A 23,287-nucleotide genomic window follows, 5' to 3' on the forward strand; every position below is an offset into this window, starting at 1 on the left:
GCTTTATTCCACTTTGTGTATCCTTTATTTGTTCTTTCATTTTGTGACCAAGCTCAATCAATTTTGTGAGCATTTTGATTACCAGGGCTTTGAACTCTCCATCAGATAGGTTGGCTAGCTCCTCATCGCTTAGCTCTTTCTGGAATTTTGGTCTGTTTTTTCTTTCACTTGGGCCATATTTCCTTGTCTCCACACACCTGTTATGTTGTAAGGGGGCAGGGCCTTTAGGTATTCACCAGGGCAGGGCAACCCTCTTGCTGCGCTGAGGTGCTGCCTGTGGGGGAGGGGCTAGAAAGGGAACAAATCAGCTCACCTGCTCGGCTCTAACCCCACTTTCCAACAAACACTTGTGTGAGACTGGGAGTATCTCCCACCCTTGGCAACCCCTGCCATAGTCCGAAGTCAGCCCTCCTGGCGGGTAGATCTGACCATTAGTGATTCTGAGCTGGCCCACGGAGCCGGGCCCAGTTCCTCATAACATGCCAGGAGGAGAGCCATCCCACCCCAGACAGCTCCTCTCCCACTCCACCCTAAGCCACAGGTGCAGGTAGGACTGCTTCGCCTGCAATTGTCCACACAACATGACTTTGGAAGACACCAGGGTGAGTGGGTGAACCACCTACAATGGGTGCTGGAGGTGGAAGAGGTGCAGAAGCCCCAAGTGTTGTGGTGGTGGTGGGGGGGTCCCCCCAGCTTTTCCATTGATCTGGTTGCCTGTGAAGACTTTCCTGGACCCCTCCCTGTGGCCTGCCCAGTGTGCCTCTCCCTGCCATCCCCTCAGGGCAATTCCAGCTGTCACAGCTCCTAATGATCTGGTGTGAAGTGTCTCAGACCTGACACCATCCCACACAATTAGTGAGCAGCACAAGATGTGTTGTGTGTACAGTAAGGGGGTGGCTGCAGGGTGGTGGACTAAGCCCAGTGAGATGACTTATTACTGGGGCCATCTGTGCTGGGCCAAAGGCATCTTGGCTGTGTCCCAGTGAATGAGGCTCCCCAGTGCTTCCCTCTGGTGCTGTCCAGCTGCTACCATGGTTTTGTGTCCAGTTTGAGGCATGTGGCACCTAGGCTTTGGGTGGGCTTTCCCCAGAGAGCATAATGGCCTCAATGGCACATGCCCTACCTTGAATCAGCCTCACCTAGGGCAAGTTTTCCCTTCCTGTGTTGCAAGGGCACCATGGCTGAATGTGCCCCCTCACTAGCTGCCAGGATGCTATTTAAAAGCATGCCCTCTGGCTCCCCATGCTCCTCCAAGCCCATCCTGCCCAGCAGCACCTGCATGTCCCCGTGGAAACCAAGAAAATTACCTACTAAGAGCTCCAGGTGACTAAGTCAGTTAAAAGCAAAGCCTTAGCAGATTTTCCCACAGGGGCCTCTTGTGCAAAACATGCTTCAGAGACAAGTCTTCTGCCATCTAAAGCAGCCATTACGCAGTTTCTGTCTTTGTATTCTGACCAACAGGTCTGAGGCTTCCACATCATCCTAACCCTTTCCGGTGAAGACTGTTTCCCCCAGCTGAAGCCCAAACACCAAAACTAGAATGGGCCAGAACAGGTGGAGCAGAATCCAGAGCAGAGCTGCCTAGCTGAAGAGGGGCTGCCTTGACCCTGGGCTTAGCTCATAGCTCTGCTGCCTCTATTGCACTGAGTTTCATTCACTATGTCCCAAACTGGGGAGTCCCGATGGAATTCAGTTGGTGCTGACGACCACTAGTTGACATCTCAAAGATGAAGCTGCATGTGAGTACCTGCCCCAGGAGCAGTGAGACTGCAAGTGGCCCATTTCAGTTATGGGTCTCTTGGACTTGCATGATACACATCTGGTGCTAATACATGTGAATGGATGCTGAAACGCTCCATCTACCACCTGGGGGAGGAAATGCTTTTCTCTCTCATCCATGTCAGCCTTCCCCCATTGGGGGCTTTGGAGACTTTGAGAACCTGATTTGTAACCCCTCCTAACAGCAACCCACTGGAATATCTGTTCTATCAACTTTCAGTGGTGTTCATGATGCTGATCATGGTGCCCATGGCTTGTGACTGGGAAAGCAACTTACCCACTCTGGATCAAAGGTAGTGGTGAAAGGAATGCAGAACTTTTCTGGCCCTCCAATCATTGGAACCAGCCCACTTTTTAAGTCCCTTAAAGACCAAGTAGTAAGCCTGGTTGCTGCCACCAACTGCAGAAATTCCAGTTCCCTGTCATTTGCCAGGAAGAAGTGAATCTTCAATTTTGGTGAACTATCACAGTCTTTGGCGCAATTTCTATACTTTTGGGAAATGCTGTTTTGCCACCTACAAAATCACAGTAACTGCTAAGAAGTATTAACTGGGCCACTTTATGATTCCAACAATTTGCTCTAACCAGCTTCTGTTGGCTTATAATATGTAATGCTGATATGAAAAAGTCACTTTTATCAGCAAAGTTTATTCATAAAAAGCAAAGAGTTTTGTAATTTGAGAAGGAGAGGAACATTATGGGGGAGGAAGCTGGGAGGGGTGTTTTGGAGAATAGGGAGAATTCAGGGGGACAACTATTTCTCACTGCATGAGTGGCTGGAATAGTTGATTTCTTGGAGGACATGCATTTACAATAACCTTGAAGTTGGAAACAAGTCAAACATCCTCCATTAACAGATTTAAATGTAAACAATTTGTATACATTCATAGAGTATTCAACAATAGAAGGAATAAAGTATTTCACGTGTGACATGTATGAACCTCAAAAGTAATGAGCATGAAATCAAAATTTAAAACCTCTGAGAGCACTTTGACTTGAATCATAAAATTTTATAAAATACATAATCTGTGAAAGTAACATCAATCCCTAGTTGCCATGAGAGCAGAGGGAGATTTTAAAAGGGCACAAGGTGAAAATGAGAGTTCATAGTTGTTCATCATGATTTTGATCATTTTATGGATGCATGCCAAAAGTAAACAAAGAGGTGCAGTTCCTTAGTACGTAATAATTCACATGGAAGTCTGGATCCCCCTACTTTTTCATAAACAGGCTTAGAAACGTTGACTCATGACTTGGGGGGAAGCACAGCCCTGTCTCAGCAACAGGAAATACTCAAATGATCTTGTTTGCCAGTATTTCCTGACAATTGCTTGGCTGGGTCACAAAAGCTACATCCCTGGTCACCCTCCTATTTTCATCATCTTTCCTCTGCAGCACTATGTTCAGATGGAACAGTGCAGACACTACAATAACCAAGGCTGTATTTGCTGACAATGGCCTCAGCTACAGGTCACTGAAATGTGCGGAGGTGACATGCTCTCTAGTTGCCCTTCTCACCTAATGTTTTGATACAAATTAGTTTCAGTCCAGCCCCTGCAGTCTTACTAACAGCAGATAACTCTAGACATGAAAGGCACATGATTCCTTTGTTAAGTACCTGGTAAACAGCTCCCCCGCGTGATAGTGCTTGGGATATGATGTGACATCTTGGCAAAAGGGAAGCAATTTATACTTGCCTAAAGCACTGGAGGTTGTCACAAATTTTACCCTCCTTCTCTGGGCTAACATCCAGGGTATAAACAAGGACCACAAAGCGCTGTAAGTCGCTCTTAAGAGGCCTTTAGCAGCAATGTAAGTTAGACCAGAACCAGAAGGCGGCAAGCCTTCTTTTCAAGCTACCATTATCCAGCCTGATCTCAGTCAATAAAACTGGGTCCAGACTATGCCCTAGTCAGAAAGGAGGTAATGAATTCCCCCCTCCCTCTGAGGTGGTCTGTATAAGTGAGGTGGCTTGTGGCAGAGGAATGAGTTCAGGCAAGGGAACCAGCAAGGTAGTAGAATACACAGGGCTCCAAAATTCTTTCTATGTATGAGGAACTCAGGGTCAGAATCTCCCTACTGTAGACACTGAGATGCATAAAGTTCAACTTCATGCAGAGGGCTTCCTAATGAAAAAAAGTAGCACATTCCCTGAGGCAAATCTCAGGCTTTTCTTCTGTGTGGACTTTCTGGGGCCAAAGGACATTAATTGTGAAACTATCTATCTCTAGGTTAAGTTGTCATGTTGAATTGACAGGAGAGCAGTGGCTGAGAAGTCTGCTGAAGCCAGTGCACATTCATGAGGTTATCTGGTGTGAAGCTTTCTGTGTTGAATGATGTGTGAGCTCTGGCTAAAGGATTTCCCACATTCCCCACACTCATAAGGCCTTTCTCCTGTATGAACTCTCTGATGCTGAATGAGGTTGGACTTTTGGCTGAAGGATTTCTCACACTCACCACACTTATAAGGCCTGGCTCCAGTGTGAATTCTCCGGTGTTGGTTGAGGGTGGAGCTGTGGCTGAAAGACCTCCCACAATCCCCACACTCATAAGGCCTTTCACCAGTGTGAATCCGCAGGTGCTGAACAAGTTTGCACTTATAGCTAAAAGATTTTCCACATTCGCTACATTTGTAAGGCCTTGCCCCATTGTGAATCTTCTGGTGTTGGACAAGGTTGGAGCTCTGACTGAAGGAGTTCCCACACTCACCACACTTATAAGGCCTGGCTCCTGTGTGCACTCTCTGGTGTTTAATCAGAGTGGAGCTATAGCTAAAAGATTTCCTACATTCCCCACACTCATAAGGCTTCACCCTATTGTGAATTTGCAGGTGCTGAACAAGTCTGAGTTTGTAAGTGAAGGCTTTGCCACACTCACTGCACTTGTACGGCCTGGCTCCAGTGTGAATTCTGTGGTGCTGAATGAGGTGGTAGCTTTGGCTGAAGGATCTCCCGCACTCATTGCACTGATAAGGCCTTGCTCCCATGTCAGGTCTCTGGCAATCACTAATGGGGGAGCTTTGGTTAAAGTGTTTCTCATAATCATCACAGTCATGACTCTGAGGGTGAAGCTGCTGATGCTGAAAGAGTTTGTATTCATAGCTGGGTGGTTTGCCGTAGTCACTGCACGTGTAATGACTTCTCCCACTATGAAAAGCTTCCTCTTCTCCACACATGAAATTGCTTGATGACTTTGCCCCTTTCAAAGTGGCCTGATGCTGAAGAAGACTCAACATGGCCAGGAAGTCTTTCCCGACTGCCCCGCAAGTGAAGGTGAGGGGCTTTCCTGACATCTGGAATTTGCAGCTTGTCACAACTGAAGCTGTGTCCATGTCCCGCTCAGGTGGCTTCTCTTCATTGTGCTTCTGGTGTAGGTTTGGACTGAACCAGGGTTGTTTGCCACAGGCCTCACAGGTGTGTGATTTCTGGCCAGGATGTGACCCTGGGTACTCTGTCAGGTACAAAATGTCTCTCCCCACCAGGATGCACTTCTCACAGGGGTGATTCTCCTCAATGGCTGGGTCTGGATTTGGAGTCGGGCTTGGTGATGTTTGTGCTACAGAAACACTCTGCATAGAAAGCGCCTCCTCCTCCATTCCATACCAGGAACCTGAAAGCAAAAGGCTGGTGAGTACGTGCTGACTCTGATGGGGAATAGCCCCATCACAGATGTGTATGAGAGACACCAAAGAACTGAATTCAGTGGATTGTTTTCAGGTGGGTGACAGAGGCTGTTCTGTACCAAGTATGGGAACTCTAAGAGCCCCAAGAAGTGGCGGGGGTGGGGGGGTCCCCCACTTACTCTTTCCTATGGCCTTCAGTGGAGTCTTGGTTGTGTGTGAGTTTATGTCCAGGCCAAGGCAAACCTGGTTGGAACTAGCTAGAATTGGTGTTCAGAGATTGGTTGAAAGATATGTGCAATCCTTGTAATATTATGTGTGAGGTCACCGGGGCAACTGAGGACCAGAATCAGGGTAGAAATGAGAACTGGGAGAAGTGTCAAGAATGGGGAAGGGCAGGCAGACACGAAGAGGGCACTGACATTGGTGGGCACAGGACAAGCTCCTGATGTGAACACGCCCTACCCTAGCTGCCATTCACCGTCATGTCTATCCTGTGAGGCACCTAGGACTCTTTACGTGGGGTTTAGGAAAAATTGGGTGGGACCCGCATGATAGGAAACCTAAGGTGACACACAAGGAACTAGCACTGGCCCAGAGCAATTCTGCACATAATAGACAACAGGAGACAACTAAATGTTACAAGGAACCTCAGAGGAATCTTGTGAGAACAACCCTTGGGACATACCAATGACAGTATACACAGGTGTTAAGTGGGGAGAAACATCATGTAAAAGGCAGGGAGAATAATCCGGGCTGAGCTGCCAGGCCTGGCCAGTTACCCAGTCAGGGGAAGGGCAGACAAGGCCAACTGGGGCAGCACATTCTGGGCTCTAGGTTTTCAATCAGTCTACCTGGCCAGGGAACTGGAAGGTAAGGTCCAAGGGTGAGAAGAGCAGCATCCCTGGGAGGAAAAGCAAAGACAGCACCTCCAGTTGGGTGCTAGAAATAGCAGGGTACTTTGTACTATGTACTTTGTAAAGTACTGGTATGACTGTCTGAAACCAATACAGTAACAATGAACATCATATCTAATTTAAAAAGATGGAGGCTAGCCCGTGCACTGGTGTGGGGGGTTGAGTCTTACCCAGAGATATAACGAGGGCAAAGTTCTCCAGCATCACGTCATGGTACAGGCATCGCTGATTCTCGTCCAGGAGCCCCCACTCCTCCCAGGAGAAGTACACAACCACATCCTCAAAGGTCACACGGCCCTGCCATGAGGTGAAGACATGAAACAACAAACAACCTCTCTGCCAAGGCCCTACAGTAAAGCTACCCAACCCTCCTTTTCATGAAGTGGCCCAAACACAGACACCAGCCATGCCCCCAGCCAGGCGATCTCCCTGAAATGTCCTCCCAGGTACACCAAAATATACCCTTAACCTTCACCTAAGTCCTTAATGTCAAGGGTCTGAAGCCACTGGCTCAAACATGCTTTCCACGTGCACCTCCTGGGCATCTGTTACCCATCACGTGGCATCAACAGTACTCAGCACAAACAGGGCCCAGTGCTACCACAGACCTGGTGGACCCTCAAGTGCACAGTGAAGGCATCCTGTCAGCTTGGGATCCTTGCTTCAATCTCAGCCACCTCACATACACCCCTGGTCCTCTACCTATGTTGTATTGAGATCCCCTCACCAGTCAGCCCTTTTCTTTACTCTCTCTCTCATTCAGTCCTAAGCTGTGTTGCTTTGCTAGGGACTACTGTAACAAAGTACCCAGTCATGCTGTATTAGAACCCATCTATAGCTTCATTTTAACGTAATTACCACCAAAAGGACCCTATGACCAACCACAGTCATGATGTGAGGTACTGGGAATGAAGTACTTCAACATACACATTTTTGGGGGACACAATTCAGTCCCTAAGTTCACAGATGAGCTCATCTGACAGCCTGACTAAAGTAACACAGGCTCCACAAAAAAAATCCCCATAAAATCTTGGTGAGTGAAGAATAGTGAACAAGCCTTTAGGTCAGTCATCTGCCTCAACAACTCCTAGGCTTCGATATCTACCTCCTGTCCATTCTTCCCTTGGAGGCCTTATTCACCTTCTAGATTACCCTCCTCTCCCCACTGAGCTGTATTTGACAGGCCATTCCCTCCAACCAAGTGCCCAGAAAGAGGCCCAGACTTCGTGCTAAACCTCTTCTTTCCAGCCTGTCAATAACATGCCATCTGAATTCCTCTTCCTGTGTGTGATACACAGCTCTCCATCCAGTCCACACAACCACTGCAACCTATTTGGTGCCTAATACTGAACCTCATCTCAAATTTGTAGACCTTTATATCCAGCTGCCTCCATTTAGTATTTTCTGAACTGTGTCAGACTCTTGACCAAAATCACTCCCAGTACTGACTGCTTCAGCCCAATTAAGGGAGCTCCCATAGCCCTAGCTGCTCAGACACGAAGTGTAGGACTGGGTTACCTCTCACCCCTCCCCTTCTGTTCCTTACTTTCCAAAAACTTCTCCTACTTCGATAGTTACAATTTGCATTAACCTCACCTGGACCTTCTGATAGCTTCCTCCCCAACTATCCCAGTCTGTTTTCTGCAACTACTGGAACATGTAACTGCATGAGTGAGACCACCATTCTACTCCCACCTCTGTTCCCAGTGTTTTGCACATACTGCCTCTATAGAGAAATGCCTCTATATAACCAGCCTGGGTTTGATGCTTCTTCACGATCTCAGACCCAGGGGCTCAGAGAATGGCAGATGGAGAAGATCAGGACAACCCCATCCCCTAACTTATATTGACAGTCATAAAAATCAGGAGAGAGAGAATAGGAAACAGGCGATCATGGTGGAGTGCCCTGGGCTCTGGTCCCCTTTGTGCTTCTGCCCATTCCTGGACCCAAGAGACTTCAGGTTGATTGTCCTCAGTGTCACCTGTCACTCAACCTCCCTGTGCCACCTGCCATCAACCCTCTCTACTGTTCTTCCTGTAAACAGCCTCTTGACAAGCTTTCGTCCTGTTTCTCCTTTGGTGAAATTGCTCTGGCTCCCAGGACCCTCAGTCAGCTATTTCCAAGAGTCACTCCACCTTACATGATCTGCTCCCTATAGGCAGAAGGTAGACCCCAGGTTCCTGAATCTTCCTGGCTCAGTCACAACTTGACATCTTTGCATGGTTGGCCCCTGTGGCGGATCACCCATGACACTTCCAGTCCTGGATACTGAGATCCAGGCTGCAGGACATAACAGGTGCTCACGCCTGGAGCTGTAGGGTTTGGTGGAGAATGTACACTCACCTCAACCGGGCCCCTCAGTGCGGCCACTGCCATTGTACTCTGTACAATAAGGACAATGGCTCCTGCCCCACCTTCTCTGTCTGGTCGTCACATCCAGACTCTCTGCACAAGAAGCAACCACAAAGAAGATGATGGCAGTCATGGACCTTCATTGGCTCCACAGTCACGTTGCTCCACACAGGCTTCTCTGGGCAATGGTGTTCTTGCAGCTCCACAAGCCTCCAAGCTGAGTGGCCACAACAGAACCTCCTGGAACAGAGGGGAAACAGCACTGCCAGGGGTGTCCTGGATACAAGGACAGGAGAGGACTACTCTGTCTTAAAGGGGCTGTGCCCAGATACCCGGGGAGTTGCCAGCAACTGATCACTTATGTGCATGTTTAGAGACATTACTCCAGCCTCCAGAAGTAGCCAAAAGCTACCAGTATTAACCCCCAACTCCCCGCAAGGTTAAAGCTCCAAACCACACTCCCAAACTATTTTTTTTTAAATCCTCACCCAAGGATATATTTACTGATTTTAGAGAAACACTGATGTGAGAGACAACATCATTCAGTTGCCTCCAGTACACACCTCAACCAGAAATCAAATTCACAACTTTTTATGGTGCCCAGGACAATGTGCCAACTAACTCAGACACCTGGCCAGGGCCCTTCCCCCAACTTTTATATCAGCCCATATTATAGTCACATAGACAGTCACTGACACCAACTATGTTCACTAACTTCTATGGCTTCTGAAGCTGAGCCTACTAGTATTTGATTATTAGAGCAGCCAAAAGAACCTTGAGGATAGGGGAGAGAGTTTCTTCCTCCCTGACAGGATACAATAAACATGAATGAGTAAAAGAGCCACCAGGCTCACCAGGGTCAAGATGCTGCCTCTGGCTCTGGCTTCCTAGAAAGTTCTACAATGTAGTCTAGTGATGAGTGTACAGCACTCATTGCTTATATCTGTAAGGCACAAGGACAACAGAGCCATTAGGCAAGATCATGATGCTGAAACACATTATATGAAAATCACAGACTTTTGACAATGTTTCCTAAACCTCTCAATTCTATCTATAGTATTCCAGGGAAACATGCATGTCACTCTCATAAAAATATGGGTAGATACACCAAGAGTTTCAGGATCCAACAGAAGAAATAGCAGGAGCTGAGAAACTGGGACAAAGTGTAATGACCTAGAACCTACTCAAGAGGCAAGTCATGCTGGGCAAAGCCCCATGCCCGTCCTGTGTAAAAACGGATGAGTAGCATCCAGCAAACCTGCCAGCGCTAGATGATCCCTTTGAAAAAGAACCAATTTGTTAGCAAGTTGTTACCAGGGGCCCTATGTCTTTGGATTTCAACACGTGCCCACTTTTTGTTAAATAATTTCCAAGGATCCCAACCCCAGTCTGAGTGAGGAAGATAATGCCCAAATTTAAGTGTGTTTAAAGGCTGATTGTATTTGAGTCAGAGGAATGTAGTGACAGAATAGTGACTCCACTATCACCACATAAGAAAATCATCTTAACTCACATAACAAATTCTTTCATAATTTCAAAGCTATTTTCTGTAGATCAGAATAAATCCTGCAGCATTGTAGTGGTGGATGTGCTCAATAAATTTTGTGTAAAGCTGAACCTACAAATCACAATCTTACATTTAAAAAAACTATCAGAACCCTAACCAACGTCGCTCAGTTAGTTGTGCATCTTCCTGCAAAGCAAAAGGTTGCCAGTTCAATTCCTGGGTTTTGGACCAGTCCCTGGCTGGGGGCGTGGGAGAGGGAACCTTGATCAATGCTTCTCTTACACATCAATGTTTCTCTCCCTCTTCTTCTCCCTCCCTTCCCCTTTCTCTTAAATAAATTATTTTTTAAAAATCCAATTTAAAACATGGGTAGAGAGTCTGAATCAACATCTCTCCAAAGAGAACATACAGATGACTAATAGACATATGAAAAGACACTGACTGTCGCTAATCAGAGAAAATGCAATTTTAAAACCACAATGAGGTATTATCTCACACCTATAAGAAAGGCTATCATCAATAAATCAACAAACAGTGTTGGTGAAGATGTGGGGGAAAAAGAAACCCTTGTGCAATATTGGTAGGCAGGCCACAATTGGTATACCCACTATGGAAAACATTATGGGTAGTTCCTGAAAAACAATGAAAAAGAAACCCGTCTTATGACTCACCAATTCTACTTCTGAGAACATACCTGAAGAAACTCAAAACATTAATTTAAAAAGATATATGCATCCCTATGTTCACTGCATCATTACAACAGTCAAGATATGGAAACAACCTAAGTAGCCACAGATAGACACTGGATAAAGAACTTGTCATACATATATACAATGGAATATTACTTAGCCACAAAAAAAAAGAATGAAACCAAACACATAAAAACAATTACCACATGATTTCACTTTATATGGACTCTAAAAAATTAAATAAATGAACAAATAAGACAGAAAAAACTAGTAGATACACAGCACATTTTGATGTTGCCAGATGGAAGGGGCATTGCGGGGCAGAAAGGGGGGGCCGTCTAGGAAAAAAGAAGATGGGATAAAGAAGCACCAAATTGGCAATTACAAAATACTGATAGGGTTATAAAGTACAGCAAGTACAGGGATGCCCAACCACTACACTGTAATCCTGAAACTAATATAACATCGAATATCAACTGTAATTGAAAAATTTTTTAATTTCTGAAAAAATTATTAAAATTTTTAACTCCTTGTGGGTGTTTGCATTGGGGGGGGGCAGGTAGGCTAGAAAAAGGGACAAATTAGGAGTATTTCTTGGCACTTCCAAAGCTGATTGAACTGTGCATCATAAAAGATTTGGTGCCCTAGATGATATGGCTCAGAGGATTAAGTGCCGGCCTGCAAACCAAAGGGTCAATGATTAGATTCCCAGTCAGGTCCCCAGTGGGAGGAATGTGAGAGGCACCACACATTGGTGTTTCTCTCCCTTTCTTTCTCCTTCCCTACCCCTCTCTCTAAAAATAAATAAAATCTTTAAAAAAAGAAAAAATATAAAAAGGTTTGGTTATTTTGACTCAAGGTAATCTATTTGCTTAACACATCACACCTACAGAATGTTTTCAAAACCATTCCCAAGCTTGTTTCAATAGCCTGAGGCTAACTGGACATGTGTGTTTACCAGTTTTGTGTGCTTTCACAGCTATTGTTTCATTTGATCCTACTAACAGTCAGCTGAATGATAAATGTTTGTTTGTTTTTACCCTTCTTTATAAGGAAAAAGTAGGTTTTAAATATAGCAAAACATGTTCATAGTGCTAGAGTATAGACGACTACCAGATTTTGTTCCCGTTGTGTTTTCTAGTATACTTAGGGTTGCCTGACAAAACTTACCCAGGTTTAATTTAAACTTCAGGTGAGTAATAACTAATTTTATAATGTATATTACATGGGACACATACTTTTAAAAATTCACTGTTTATTTGAAATCCACATTTAACTAAGTATCCTGTATTTTTATTTCCTAAAGCTGAAAATCCTAAGTATACCAGTAATGCCCTATTTTTTACCGGGTATATTAATTTTATTATGTGAAAAGGTTATACCAGTTTCCTATTGCTGCTGTAACAAAGTATCATGAGTTGAATAACTTAAACAACACAAACCCAACCTGGTTTCTCCTTTTCTTTAGGATTCCATTTTGGTAGCCACAATTTCCCCCTAATTGCTTTCATTCCAACCACTCTCTTCAGATAGATTATCTTCGTGGAAGTAAAATATTTTTTATTTATAATAATACCTGAACATATTTAAAGAGTATAAGGTGGTGAGTTTTAGCAGATACCTGTGAAACTTCACCCCAGTCAAGATAGTGAACATACTCACCATCCCTCAAAAGTTTTCTCATAGCTCTTTCCACTACCATCCCCTCATCCAAACCACCATTCTCAAGCAACTACTGACCTGCTTATGCTATGATAAAGTTGTATTTCCTAAGATCTTATGTAAATAAAATTAAGCTGTGTTCTCTTCATCTGCATTCTTCCACTTAGCTAAATTTAGCAATCCATCCATGTTTTTGCATATATCTGTATTTTATTTCTGTTCAGACTAAAGTGTGCCCCCGGACCCCAATGTAATGGTGTCAAGAGATGCAGTTTGGAGAGGTAATTAGATAGATGAGGTAATCAGCTGGGACCCTCATGATAAATTTAGTTGCAAGGGTGTGCAACCTGTGGTTCAGGATGGCTATGAATGCGGCCCAACACAAAATTGTAAGTTTACCTAAAACATGAGATGTTTCTGTTTTTGTTAGCATTTATGTATTTAATGTGTGGCCTAGAGACATCAAAAGGTTGGACATCCCTGGCAGTGCCTTTAAAAGATACAGCAGAGAGCTCTGCCTGGTGTGGCTCAGTGGATTGAGTGCTAGCCTGTGAACCAAAAGGTTGCTGGTTCAATTCCCAGTCAGGGCATATATCTGGTTTGCAGGCCAGGTCCTCTGTTGGGGGTAGGCGAGAGGCAACAAACAGGTGTTTCTCTCCCTTTCTTACTCCCTCTTCTCTCTATAAAAATAAATAAAAATCTTTAAAAAAATTTTTTTTAAATAAAAGATACAGCAGAGACCTTGTACTTCCTCTGTCTTTTTACCACGTGAAGACACAAACAGGCCATGTGCAAACAGGAAAAGGGTCCTTATCAAGAGCCAAAGCATCTGGCACTTTGACCTTGGACTCCTTAGCTTCCAGAACTGTGAGATAAATTTCTGTTCACTAAACCACCAGTCTATGGTATTCTGTTATAGCAGACTAAGACAACTATTTTTTCTTCCTGAGTAATATTCCATTACACAGTGTTACAACAATTTATCTCATTTGAACATTGTATACAGGTCTCTGCAAAAACATGGGTTCTTATTTCCTTTGGATAAATACCTAGAAATGGGATTGCCGAATTGTATGTAAGCTCTATGTTTAACTTTTAAAGACTGCCAGACTGCTTTCCAAAATGGTTACACCTTTTCCATTCCTACCATCAGAGGATGAGAGTTCCAGTTACTTCCACATGCTTGGCAACACTTGGTATGCACTTACCACAAGTGCATAGTGGTAAGTCATTATGGACTTAATTCTTAATTATAAATTTTTAAATATATTTGAGATACTTATTCTCTGTTGGATATATGTTGCAAATATGTTCTTCTAGTCTCTGCCTTTTCATTTTTATGTCATTTGAAAAACAAAGTTTTTAATTTCTGAAGTTCCTCTTCTAGTCCCCAGAACTATGAGAAATTTGTTGTTCGTAAGTCACCTCGTTTACAGTATTTTGTTACAGCAGCACAGCAGACCAAGACACTTTCCTTCCACATTAGGAAATCTAGTTGATCCTTAATAAAAACACATCCAGAACCCAGCCACTTCTCCTAAGCCACTACTTTGGTTCCATGAAGCCTCAACTGAATGACTGCAGTAGTCTCCACCCTGATTTTCCTTCTCTTTCCAGGCCCTCACAGTATGTTCTTTACTTTGAAACGGTAGAGCCTAAGACCTGAGTTTGGTCGGCTGGCTCCTCCATTCCCGAAGTCCCATCACGTCCTCAATCCTCTCCTGCTCTTTGCTCCCATCCAAAAGAAAGTAGAACTATGGTTTCCTACATGCTTCCACCTCAGCTTTACCTCTAAGCAGTTTTACATCCTGGACTGTGATAACCGTCCCACATCTCTTTACATTAGGTGCCAGAAAGGAAAATAAAATACAACCATGTCCAGTTTCAACGGGTTCACGCCTGGCCTTTAAGCCAGGTAAGACCATGGCTGGATGTCTAACCTCTGTGCCTCACTCACCGTCTTCATCACCCTCCTTCAGGCTGTTCTCACGTTGAAAGTATTCGGGAACCTTGTAAAGCCCTAATGTAGTTCCTGTCCCTCCTTTGTTTAAAATCCTCCATGGCTTCTAGAGTCCTGAGAAAGTGGACAGAACACCCAGCAGATGGGACTCCGCCTCAAGCATCATTCCCCGAAGGCACCGCTGACCCGTGCTTCCCTGGGTCGTCCAGGATCAGTCGCACCTCCCAGCCGCTGCACGTAACCCTCCCCAACAGCACCAGCAGACGTTCATAGTCGTGATCAGAAACAGGACCCCACGGCCCAGCGCCTCACGGTTACCGGACGCTGGGGTGCACGATGCAGGGCTCAGTGGGTAACGGCCTGGGGGACGCGCACTGACCTCAGCCAGGAGCCTCAGCACGGCAGCCGCCATCCGGGCCTCGGGCAGAGGGTAACGGCGGTTCTAGTCCCAGCCCTCGTGCAGAGCATCTCGGGCGGCGCCGAGGTCCAGCCTCAGACCCGCTTCTGTGGCGTGCGGACCACCCCTCCGACTTCTGGATCTCGCTCACGGCCACAAGCCCGCGCTCTGGAACCACCACCGGGAGGAACACACCCGAGCAGCCAAAATGACCGCCGGGAGGAGGACACCGGAAGTCACGCCTCCGGCTCGGTGCCACGCACGGAAACGCCTCGCTCTGGAGCCCTCATTGGCGCAGCGGGTCTGCCACTCGACGCAAAGCACAAGGGTAATGTAGTTCTCACAAACTGGTGCTGGCGCTCGGGCTCTGACCTCCTACCGAAAACTTTAGACCCCAGGGCCCCTGGGAAATGGCGTCTGCGGCCGGGCCCGAGGGCTTTAGAAAGGTTTGGGTCCCTTCGTGAATTAGCATAACTGAGGTTTCTGGGGAAAGTGGTACATTGCCTGTCCTTGTTTGCCCAAGTGTTTGGAGACATTCTCTCAAACTCATGAAGTTCAGTAGTTTCCAGGGGCTAAACATGTTATTTCAGATACCTCCTCCCCAAAGGCTACAGACCCCTATGCAATATCGTTGTGTACGTTTTAACATCCGCTGATTTTTCACCAAAACTACTTCTGCTACCACCTTTGAATCACTACATAGTCATTGTTAATAGCTCTCTGTAACCAGCAATGTACATGCTAGGAGTAAATTAAATTGATTTCAACTCCTGACTGGGAAGTCATTATCACTTTTCTTATTGCAGGGGCTCAGCTCCATGGGGAATTAAACTTATCTCAGAAAAAAAGGTTTAAAATGCAAAATTACATAAAGCTATTGATAATGACTATGTAGTGACTTGGAACTACTTCTGGTGAAACATCAGTGGATGTTGAAAATAGTTAAGACCTCAAAGATGTCTGAGAAAACAGACTTAATGTGAGCACATGACTCAAATGGTTACTGAAGGTTTTGTATCCAAAATGTGATTCCTTTCCATTCCTGAAAACGTTGAACCATATTAGGATTGCAAAAATAAATAGAAGTCTAATGTCTGCATTACAATATTACCCTTTTAGAATTGCCCGTACAGTGTTTTGTGTGCCGTGATTGCGGAAAATTTTTACCAGCAACTATGGCCTTTGTTGTCATGAGAGATTTCACAAAGGTAAATGAGCTAATAAATGAAGTGAATGTGAGTCTTTTACTACAAGCAGTAGCCTCAGAAAACATTGGAGAGTTCATCCTAGAGAAAGGCTTTATGGTGAATATGGCAAGCCATCCTGGCCTCCATTGTCATTAGAGAGTACATATAAAAGAAAAGCATTATGAGTGCAATGAATGTAACAAATCTTTGACCAGTAGCAGTAAGCTGTTATCATAAGAGAGTTCACACTGAAGAAAGGCCTTATGTGTGCTGTGAATGTGGGATGTCCTTTATATTGTTTGTGGTTGCCTCTCTCGCACCCCCAACCGGGGGACCTGGCCTACAACCCAGGAATGTTGGGTTGAACCAGCAACCCTTTGGTTCACAGGCCAGCGCTTAATCCACTGAGCCACACCAGCCAGGGCTATATTTTGCCTTTGTTATCATAATGAAATTCATACTGGAGAAAGGCTTTGTAAGTGCAATGACTGTGACAAATCTTTTATCAGTAGTAATGTCTTCCATTATCATCAGAGAGTTCACACAAGACAAAGGCCTAATGCCTGTAGTAATTGTGGGAAATCTTTTGTCCATATCAGTAGCCCTTATTATCATAAAAAACTTCACACTGTAGAAATGTTACAGAGCTCACCAAAACTGTACGTGAGCACACTGGGGCCCGTCCACATAGTGCCTTAGTGAAAGACCCAACAAGTAATGCTGGAAGGAGGAGATCTTTATTTACAGCTTTTGATCCTTGGGGGGTGGGGCTCAGAGCCTTCCTTTTCCATGAGATCCAGCACTTCCCATGCTCCCTACCGTACTACTAGCCAAAAGCCCCCAAAGTGTCCCATGTCTTTATCTTAAGCTGGCTGCGCAAGCAGTTCTCCAGTCTCTCTAGATCAAAGTTGCCACCCTCATGCAGCAGCTCTCTGCTTTAGGATCTGGGATATGTGTTCATCAGCCTCCATTTTAATAGTCCAGGAATGCTTGTGTAATGATTCTCTAGATCATGGTGAAACTCTGGGAAGACACAAGTCTTAATAGTCCCAGTGAAAATTCAGGTGTAGCCAGACATGATCTTGCATGGCCTCCTTCCTCACTATAACTACACCCTACATGACAGAAACCCTCCTTCCTTCTAAATTGCATGGCTAAGACTGCTCCCAAGCCACATGGTCAAGAGGCTTCTCCTTCCCAAGCTGCATGGTTAAGAGACCCTGCATAACTGCTGCTCTTGAGTTTAAATCCTCATCCTGCTCCTCCTCCAAAACCCATTTCAAACTCCTCCTACAATTGACTACACTTGCCAGTACTCTGGTCTCTTCTGCCCTTCTCTGCTACCATTGTTACTCTGGGCAGGCTGAACCCTGTGAAGTAGGGGAACCACCTTCTTGCTCTCTCCCAGGCTCAGTGAGCTTCTCCTCATCACAAGTCAAAGTCACACTCTCTCCCTGCCTTTGAGCCTACTTAACACATCTATAATACTAGGTAGCTGTTATATATATGTAAAGTAACTCTTTTTCAAAAAAAGTATATTTTATTGATTATGCTATTAAAGTTATCCCATTCTTTTTCTCCCCTTTGTCCCTCTACATTCAGTACCCCCACTCCCTCCAGTGTCATCCCCGCCAGCCACCCTGAGTTCATGTCCATGGGTTGTTCATATAAGTTCTCTGGCTTCTCCATTTCCCATACTATTCTTAAGCTCCCCTGCCTATTATGTACCTACCAATTATGCTTCTTATTCCCTGTACATTTCCCCTCTTTCTCCACTTCCCCCTCCCCACTTTATCCGTCCATTTCTGTGATTCTGTTCTTGTTCTCGTTGTTTGCTTAGTTTGTTTTTCTTTTTGTTTTCTTAGGTTCAGTTATTGATAGTTGTGAGTTTGCTGTCATTTTAATGTTCATAGTTTTGATTTTCTTAGATAAATCCCTTTAACATTTCATGTAATAAGGGCTTGGTGCTGACAAACTCCTTTAACTTACCTTATCTGAGAAGCACTTTATCTGCCCTTTCATTCTAAATGATAGCTTTGCTGGATAGAGTAATCTTGGATGTAGGTCCTTGCTTTTTATCACTTTGAATACTTCTTTCTAGCCCCTTCTTGCCTATAAGATTTCTTTTGAGAAATCAGCTGATAGTCTTATGGGCACTCCTTTGTAAATAACACTCTCCTTTCCTCTGGCTGCTTTTAAGATTCTCTCATTTTAATCTTGGGTGTTTAATTATGATGTTTCTTGGTGTGTTCTTCTTTGGGACCAACTTGTTTGCAACTCTCTGAGCTTCCTGGACTTGTATGTCTATTTACTTCACCAGTTTGAGGAAGTTTTCAATTTCTTGCTCCTCCTCTTCTTCTGCTGGTACTCCTGTGATTCAGATGTTGGAAAATTTAAAGTTGTCCCAGAGGTTCCTAAGCCTTTCCTCATTTTTTTTATTTCATTCTGTTCTGGTTGAATGTTTATTTCTTCCTTTTGTTCCAAATCATTGATTTGAACCTGTTTCCTTCCCTTCACTGTTGATTCCCTGTATATTTTTCTTTATTTCACTTGTTCATTTATTGTATGGGTGTACTCAATCATTTCTGTGAGCATCCTGATTACCAGTTTTTTGAACTTTGCATCTGATAGGTTGGCTATCTCCTCATCATTTCATTATGTTCCTGGAGTTTTGCTCCATTCTTTCATTTGGGCCATATTTCTTTGTCTTGGCACACCAGTCTGAATAAATATTTCTTCTTTAACTCTTTGGTTGTCAGACTTCCATATAATGTGATTTTCTGGCAGTTCTGATTGTTGATTGTTTTTATGTTTTTAAATTGGTTGTTTCCTTCTTTTGGTTGTGCAAGGAGATATAGCATATCTACCCATGCCTCCATCTTGGCTAGTATTCTTTGTTTTTAATATATTTTATTGATTATGCTATTACAGTTGTCCCATTACCCCCTTTTGATTTCCCTCCACTCTACACACTCTCCCACCCACATTCCCCCCCCTTTAGTTCATGTCCATGTGTCATAAGTTCTTTAGCTTCTACATTTCCCATACTATTCTTGCCCTCCCCCTGTCTATTTTCTACCTACCATCTATGCTACTTATCCTGTTGTACCTTTTCCCCCTCTCTCCTCCTCCAATTGCCCTGTTGCTAACCCTCCATGTGCTCTCCATTTTTGTGTTTCTGTTCCTGTTCTAGTTGTTTGCTTAGTTTGCTTTTATGTTTTTTAGGTATGGTTGTTAATGATTGTGAGTTTGCTGTCATTTTACTCTTCATATTTTTTATCTTCCTTTCTCTCAGATAAATCCCTTTAACATTTCATATAATAAGGGCTTGGTGATGATGAACTCCTTGAACTTGACCTTATCTAGGAAGCACTTTATCTGCCCTTCCATGCTAAATGAAAGCTTTGCTGGATAGAGCAATCTTGGATGTATGTAGGTCCCTGCCTTTCATGACTTGGAATACTTCTTTCCAGCCCCTTCTTGCCTGTAAGGTCTCTTTTGAGAAATCAGTTGACAGTCTGATGGGAACTCCTTTGTAGATTACTGTCTCCTTATCTCTTGCTGCTTCTAGGATTCTCTCCTTCATTTTTACCTTGGCTAATGTAATTATGATGTGCCTTGGTGTGTTTCTTCTTGGGTCCAACTTCTTTGGGACTCTCTGAGCTTCCTGGACTTCCTGGAAGTCTATTTCCTTTGCCAGACTGGGGAAGTTCTCCTTTATTATTTGTTCAGATAAGTTTTCAATTCGTTGCTCTTCCTCTTTTTCTTCTGTAATTCGGATGTTGAAATGTTTAAAGATGTCCTGGAGGTTCCTAAGCCTCTCCTCATTTTTTTGAATTCTTATTTCTTCATTGTTTTCTGATTGTATGTTGTTTTCTTCCTTCTGGTCCACTCCATTGATGTGAGACCCAGCTTTCATTCCATCACTATTGGTTCCCTGTGCATTTTTCTTCATTTCACTTATTGTAGCCTTCATTTTTTCATCTAATTTGTGACAAAAATCAACCAATTCTGTGAGCATCTTGATCACCAGTGCTTTGAACTGTGCATCTGATAGGTTGGCTATCTCTCGGTTGCTTAAAAGTACAGATTCTGGGGCTTTCAGTTCTGTTTGAGCCATCTTTTTTTTTCCCGTTTAGTATGGTCATGCCTGTTATGTATGAGGGGCAGAGCCTTAGGTGTTCACCAGGGTGGGGCACCCCAATCACTGGGTTGTGATGTTGTATGTGGGGGCAGGGTCTGAGAGGGAACAGTGGGGCTTGCTCCACTCTCCCTCACACCTCAGTCCCTTCCACTGCTTTCCCTGAGCAAACTGGGCCCCTCTGGTGCCGATTCCCATGTGAGTGGGCTTGTGCACCCTGTGGGACTTTCCAAGGACCTCTCCTGTGAGGCTGGGAGTCTCTCCCTGAGCCTCAACCCCACAGATGTTTTCAATCAGTGCCCCAAGGCTCTATTTCCCAGCACTGTGATCCTGGGTTGCGCACAGTGCCTTGCTTCACAATCGCTGCCTCACTGGGTCTGCTGGTTGCCACACCTTGGCCAGGGTCCTCCTGCTGCGGTCTTGCACACCCCAGATGCCTCATGTGCCGGGTCCCAACGCTCTCTGCTATCCCTGCCGAGACCTGCGCCCGGCTGCCCGACTCTGCCCCTCCTACCAGTCTGGATGAACGTGTCTATTTTAACTTCTTGGTTGTCCGACTTCCATACAGTTCAGTTTTCTGTCAATTCTGGTTGTTACTCTGTTTCTAAAATGTTGTTGTCCCTATCTTGGTTGTGGGAGGAGGCATAGTGTGCTTACCTATGCCTCCATCTTGGCTGATTGGCTGGCACTCTTAGTAACTCCCATATGCCAAGCAACTCTTAATTGATCTGTTCACTTCCCCATCCCCCATGCCAGGTTAGTTAGGTCTTCCCTGTTTTGGGGACCTTCATAGTCCTTCCTATAGTAATATCTTCTGGGTGTCTTAAAGTAGTCATGGCCTTTATTGTCATCAAAGAGTTCACACACTACTAAGGCCTGTTGAGTGCAAGAATGTGAAAAATATTTTACCTTGTAACCATATGTTTTTGTTATTAGACAGGTCACACAAGAAAGGTCTTATATGGGCAGCAAATTTGGGAAATCTTTTAGCAGTAGCTATGGCCTCTGTTACCAAAGAACTCAGGCTAGTTAAAGGCTTCAAGCATGAAATGTATGGGAGAAGTTATTTAGTCATAAAATTTTGCCCTCCTGATGTTGGTTAATTCACACTCTGGAAACACTTTGATTTAAGAGGATGTGTTGTTGTCTTATTCAGTGAAATGACACTGAACAAAACTCTGAGTAGCCATCTGAGTTAAACTTCATATGAATATTCACCGTATGAACATTTCTCATAAGTTTAATGTTTAAGTGCTAAAGACCCTAACAAATTGTGATACAAACTGATTGTAACTTTTTGAATTCTTACCAGTGGTATAGAGGATTCCATTTCTGCCTCTTTAGCAAACTGTTGATTTGTTTAAATTTTATTAATTTTAGCTCTTTAAGTAAGTTTGTTTTGGTCTCTTACTGCACTTTCAGTTCGTTCTTTAAGGATTAATGTTGAGCATTTTTGCAGATGTGTATTTAGTAATTATAAGTTTTTAGTAAAATGTGTGCTCACATAATTTACCTATGCTTTTATGAATTTGGGCTACTCTCCTTTAACAAGTAGGACAGTGAAACAACAGATATGTTGCAATGTCATTTATTTTTACTCCTTGTATAACAGACTTACAGAGTTACTATGGTAACTGTTGTGTTATGGAATAATCCTTTTCAATACTGGAAAACTGTTTTCAATTTCTTAAAAAGATTTTACTTAATTATTTTTAGAGAGAGGAAGTTAGGAAGAATGAGAGGGAGAGAAACATCAATGAGTGAGAGATGCACCTATCGGTTGCCTCTTGCATACCATACCCCCAACTGGGGACCTGGCACTCAACCTAGGTATGTGCCCTGACTGGGAATTGAATCACTGACCTCTCAGTTCATAGGCCAGCACTCAATCCACTGAGACACCAGCCAGAGCTTCAATTTCTTTTGTATACACAATGTTATAGGCAAATATCATACAATTTAAAGAATGATCTGCAGTGCCGAAATTATTATCATGATTTTTCTCTAATTCCTTTGATGTCCCAGAGCACTCACCATCTGTCCCGCAATCTTCATGCAAATGCCATCTGTGTCATCTCCTGTGGTGGCTCCAGGGAAACTCTTTTGAGTCTCAGGTGCACTTTGTCTGCTTCAACTTTGAGCTTAGCACAAAATTTGCCCTAAGGCGACCCAGTGATTCAGGCCTGGGTCTTCATCTTCACCCACCTTTATGTGACAGACTCCGATCCAATCCACTGTGGTGAATGGGATGTCTCAGTTTGATTTTTTAAGTGTTGTTGGTACATCATCTGACATTCATTCTGCATGAATGGGGACAGTTGGATGTGTATACTGAGATGTCATATTCTGATGTTATGCTAAACACCTGGAGGATCCTTATATTACTGGTTGAGTGCTCCCCTCTTCTCCATGCAGGGGACTTGCTGCCCATGGGATTCCGTCCTCTTTTCAGAGTGGCTGGATGAAGACCTCTCTTCTTTGCAGCCCTGACCATGTTCTGGACACGAATCATTCTTTCCAGTCTCCCTGTGACCGTACCAGGGATTTTTAAATGGAAACAATACTTCCAAATGCAAATTCTTACTCCAGTGCTCAGCACACTCTGGCCACAACTGACATCTTACTCCCAGTTTCCTGAGACTGGAGCCAACTGGGCAAGCGAATGTCCCTACAGCCTTTTAACAGACTTGTGGGTGATGGGCTTTTCTCAGAGAAGAGGTTCAGTCCGGAGCATCCCCATGAAACACTTGCCATCAGTGCTCCCCAGATATCTTCCTAAACAACACAATCCATTTGAAGGCACCAGGTGGCATGCGTGAACGTGTCTGAAAACTGACCCCTTTACCATTATTGTTCTGCCTCACTGCTGCAGTAGAATGTCTTGGATTTGTGCTGAGTCTCTAAAGCCCTTCTAAATGTTACTCATTTTCCATTTTAACAAAGGGAACAGCCCTGAGTCGGTACTGTGAGTTCTCTGTGACTTTAGAGCATTGTTTTGAGGTCCTTGTATTTTCAAGATATCATTTGTAGCTTGTTAAACTGGTATTCCCAGCTAAAGAAGTGATAGAAACACACT

General features: G+C 44.2%; 1 protein-coding gene across 1 annotated transcript; it reads right to left on the reverse strand.

Annotated features, from left to right (window-relative positions):
* Positions 1–2,768: 2,768 nt before the first annotated feature.
* On the reverse strand, positions 2,769–15,100 carry LOC123826327 (zinc finger protein 530-like). Its single transcript, XM_045850291.1, has 4 exons — positions 14,866–15,100; positions 8,660–8,908; positions 6,486–6,612; positions 2,769–5,388 (listed from the first exon to the last, which is right to left on the reverse strand). The coding sequence occupies exons 2-4, from the start codon at positions 8,690–8,692 to the stop codon at positions 4,085–4,087; spliced, it is 1,464 nt and encodes a 487-aa protein (XP_045706247.1). The 5' UTR covers positions 8,693–8,908; positions 14,866–15,100; the 3' UTR covers positions 2,769–4,084.
* Positions 15,101–23,287: the final 8,187 nt, after the last annotated feature.

The sequence above is a fragment of the Phyllostomus hastatus genome, unplaced genomic scaffold (genome assembly GCF_019186645.2).
Source record: "Phyllostomus hastatus isolate PE091 unplaced genomic scaffold, TTU_PhHast_1.1 phas_contig_133, whole genome shotgun sequence".
Lineage (NCBI taxonomy): Eukaryota > Metazoa > Chordata > Mammalia > Chiroptera > Phyllostomidae > Phyllostomus > Phyllostomus hastatus.

What these genes read in the sequence shown, in the direction of transcription:
- LOC123826327 (XM_045850291.1), bottom strand. Translation starts at nt 8,692, where the DNA reads ATGGCAGTGGCCGCACTGAGGGGCCCGGTTGAG. An exon ending in CACTGAGGGGCCCGGTTGAG is followed by an intron (nt 6,613 to 8,659) that starts GTGAGTGTACAT and finishes ACCTCATGGCAG; the next exon opens with GGCCGTGTGACCTTTGAGGA. An exon ending in TGCCCTCGTTATATCTCTGG is followed by an intron (nt 5,389 to 6,485) that starts GTAAGACTCAAC and finishes TTTTGCTTTCAG; the next exon opens with GTTCCTGGTATGGAATGGAG.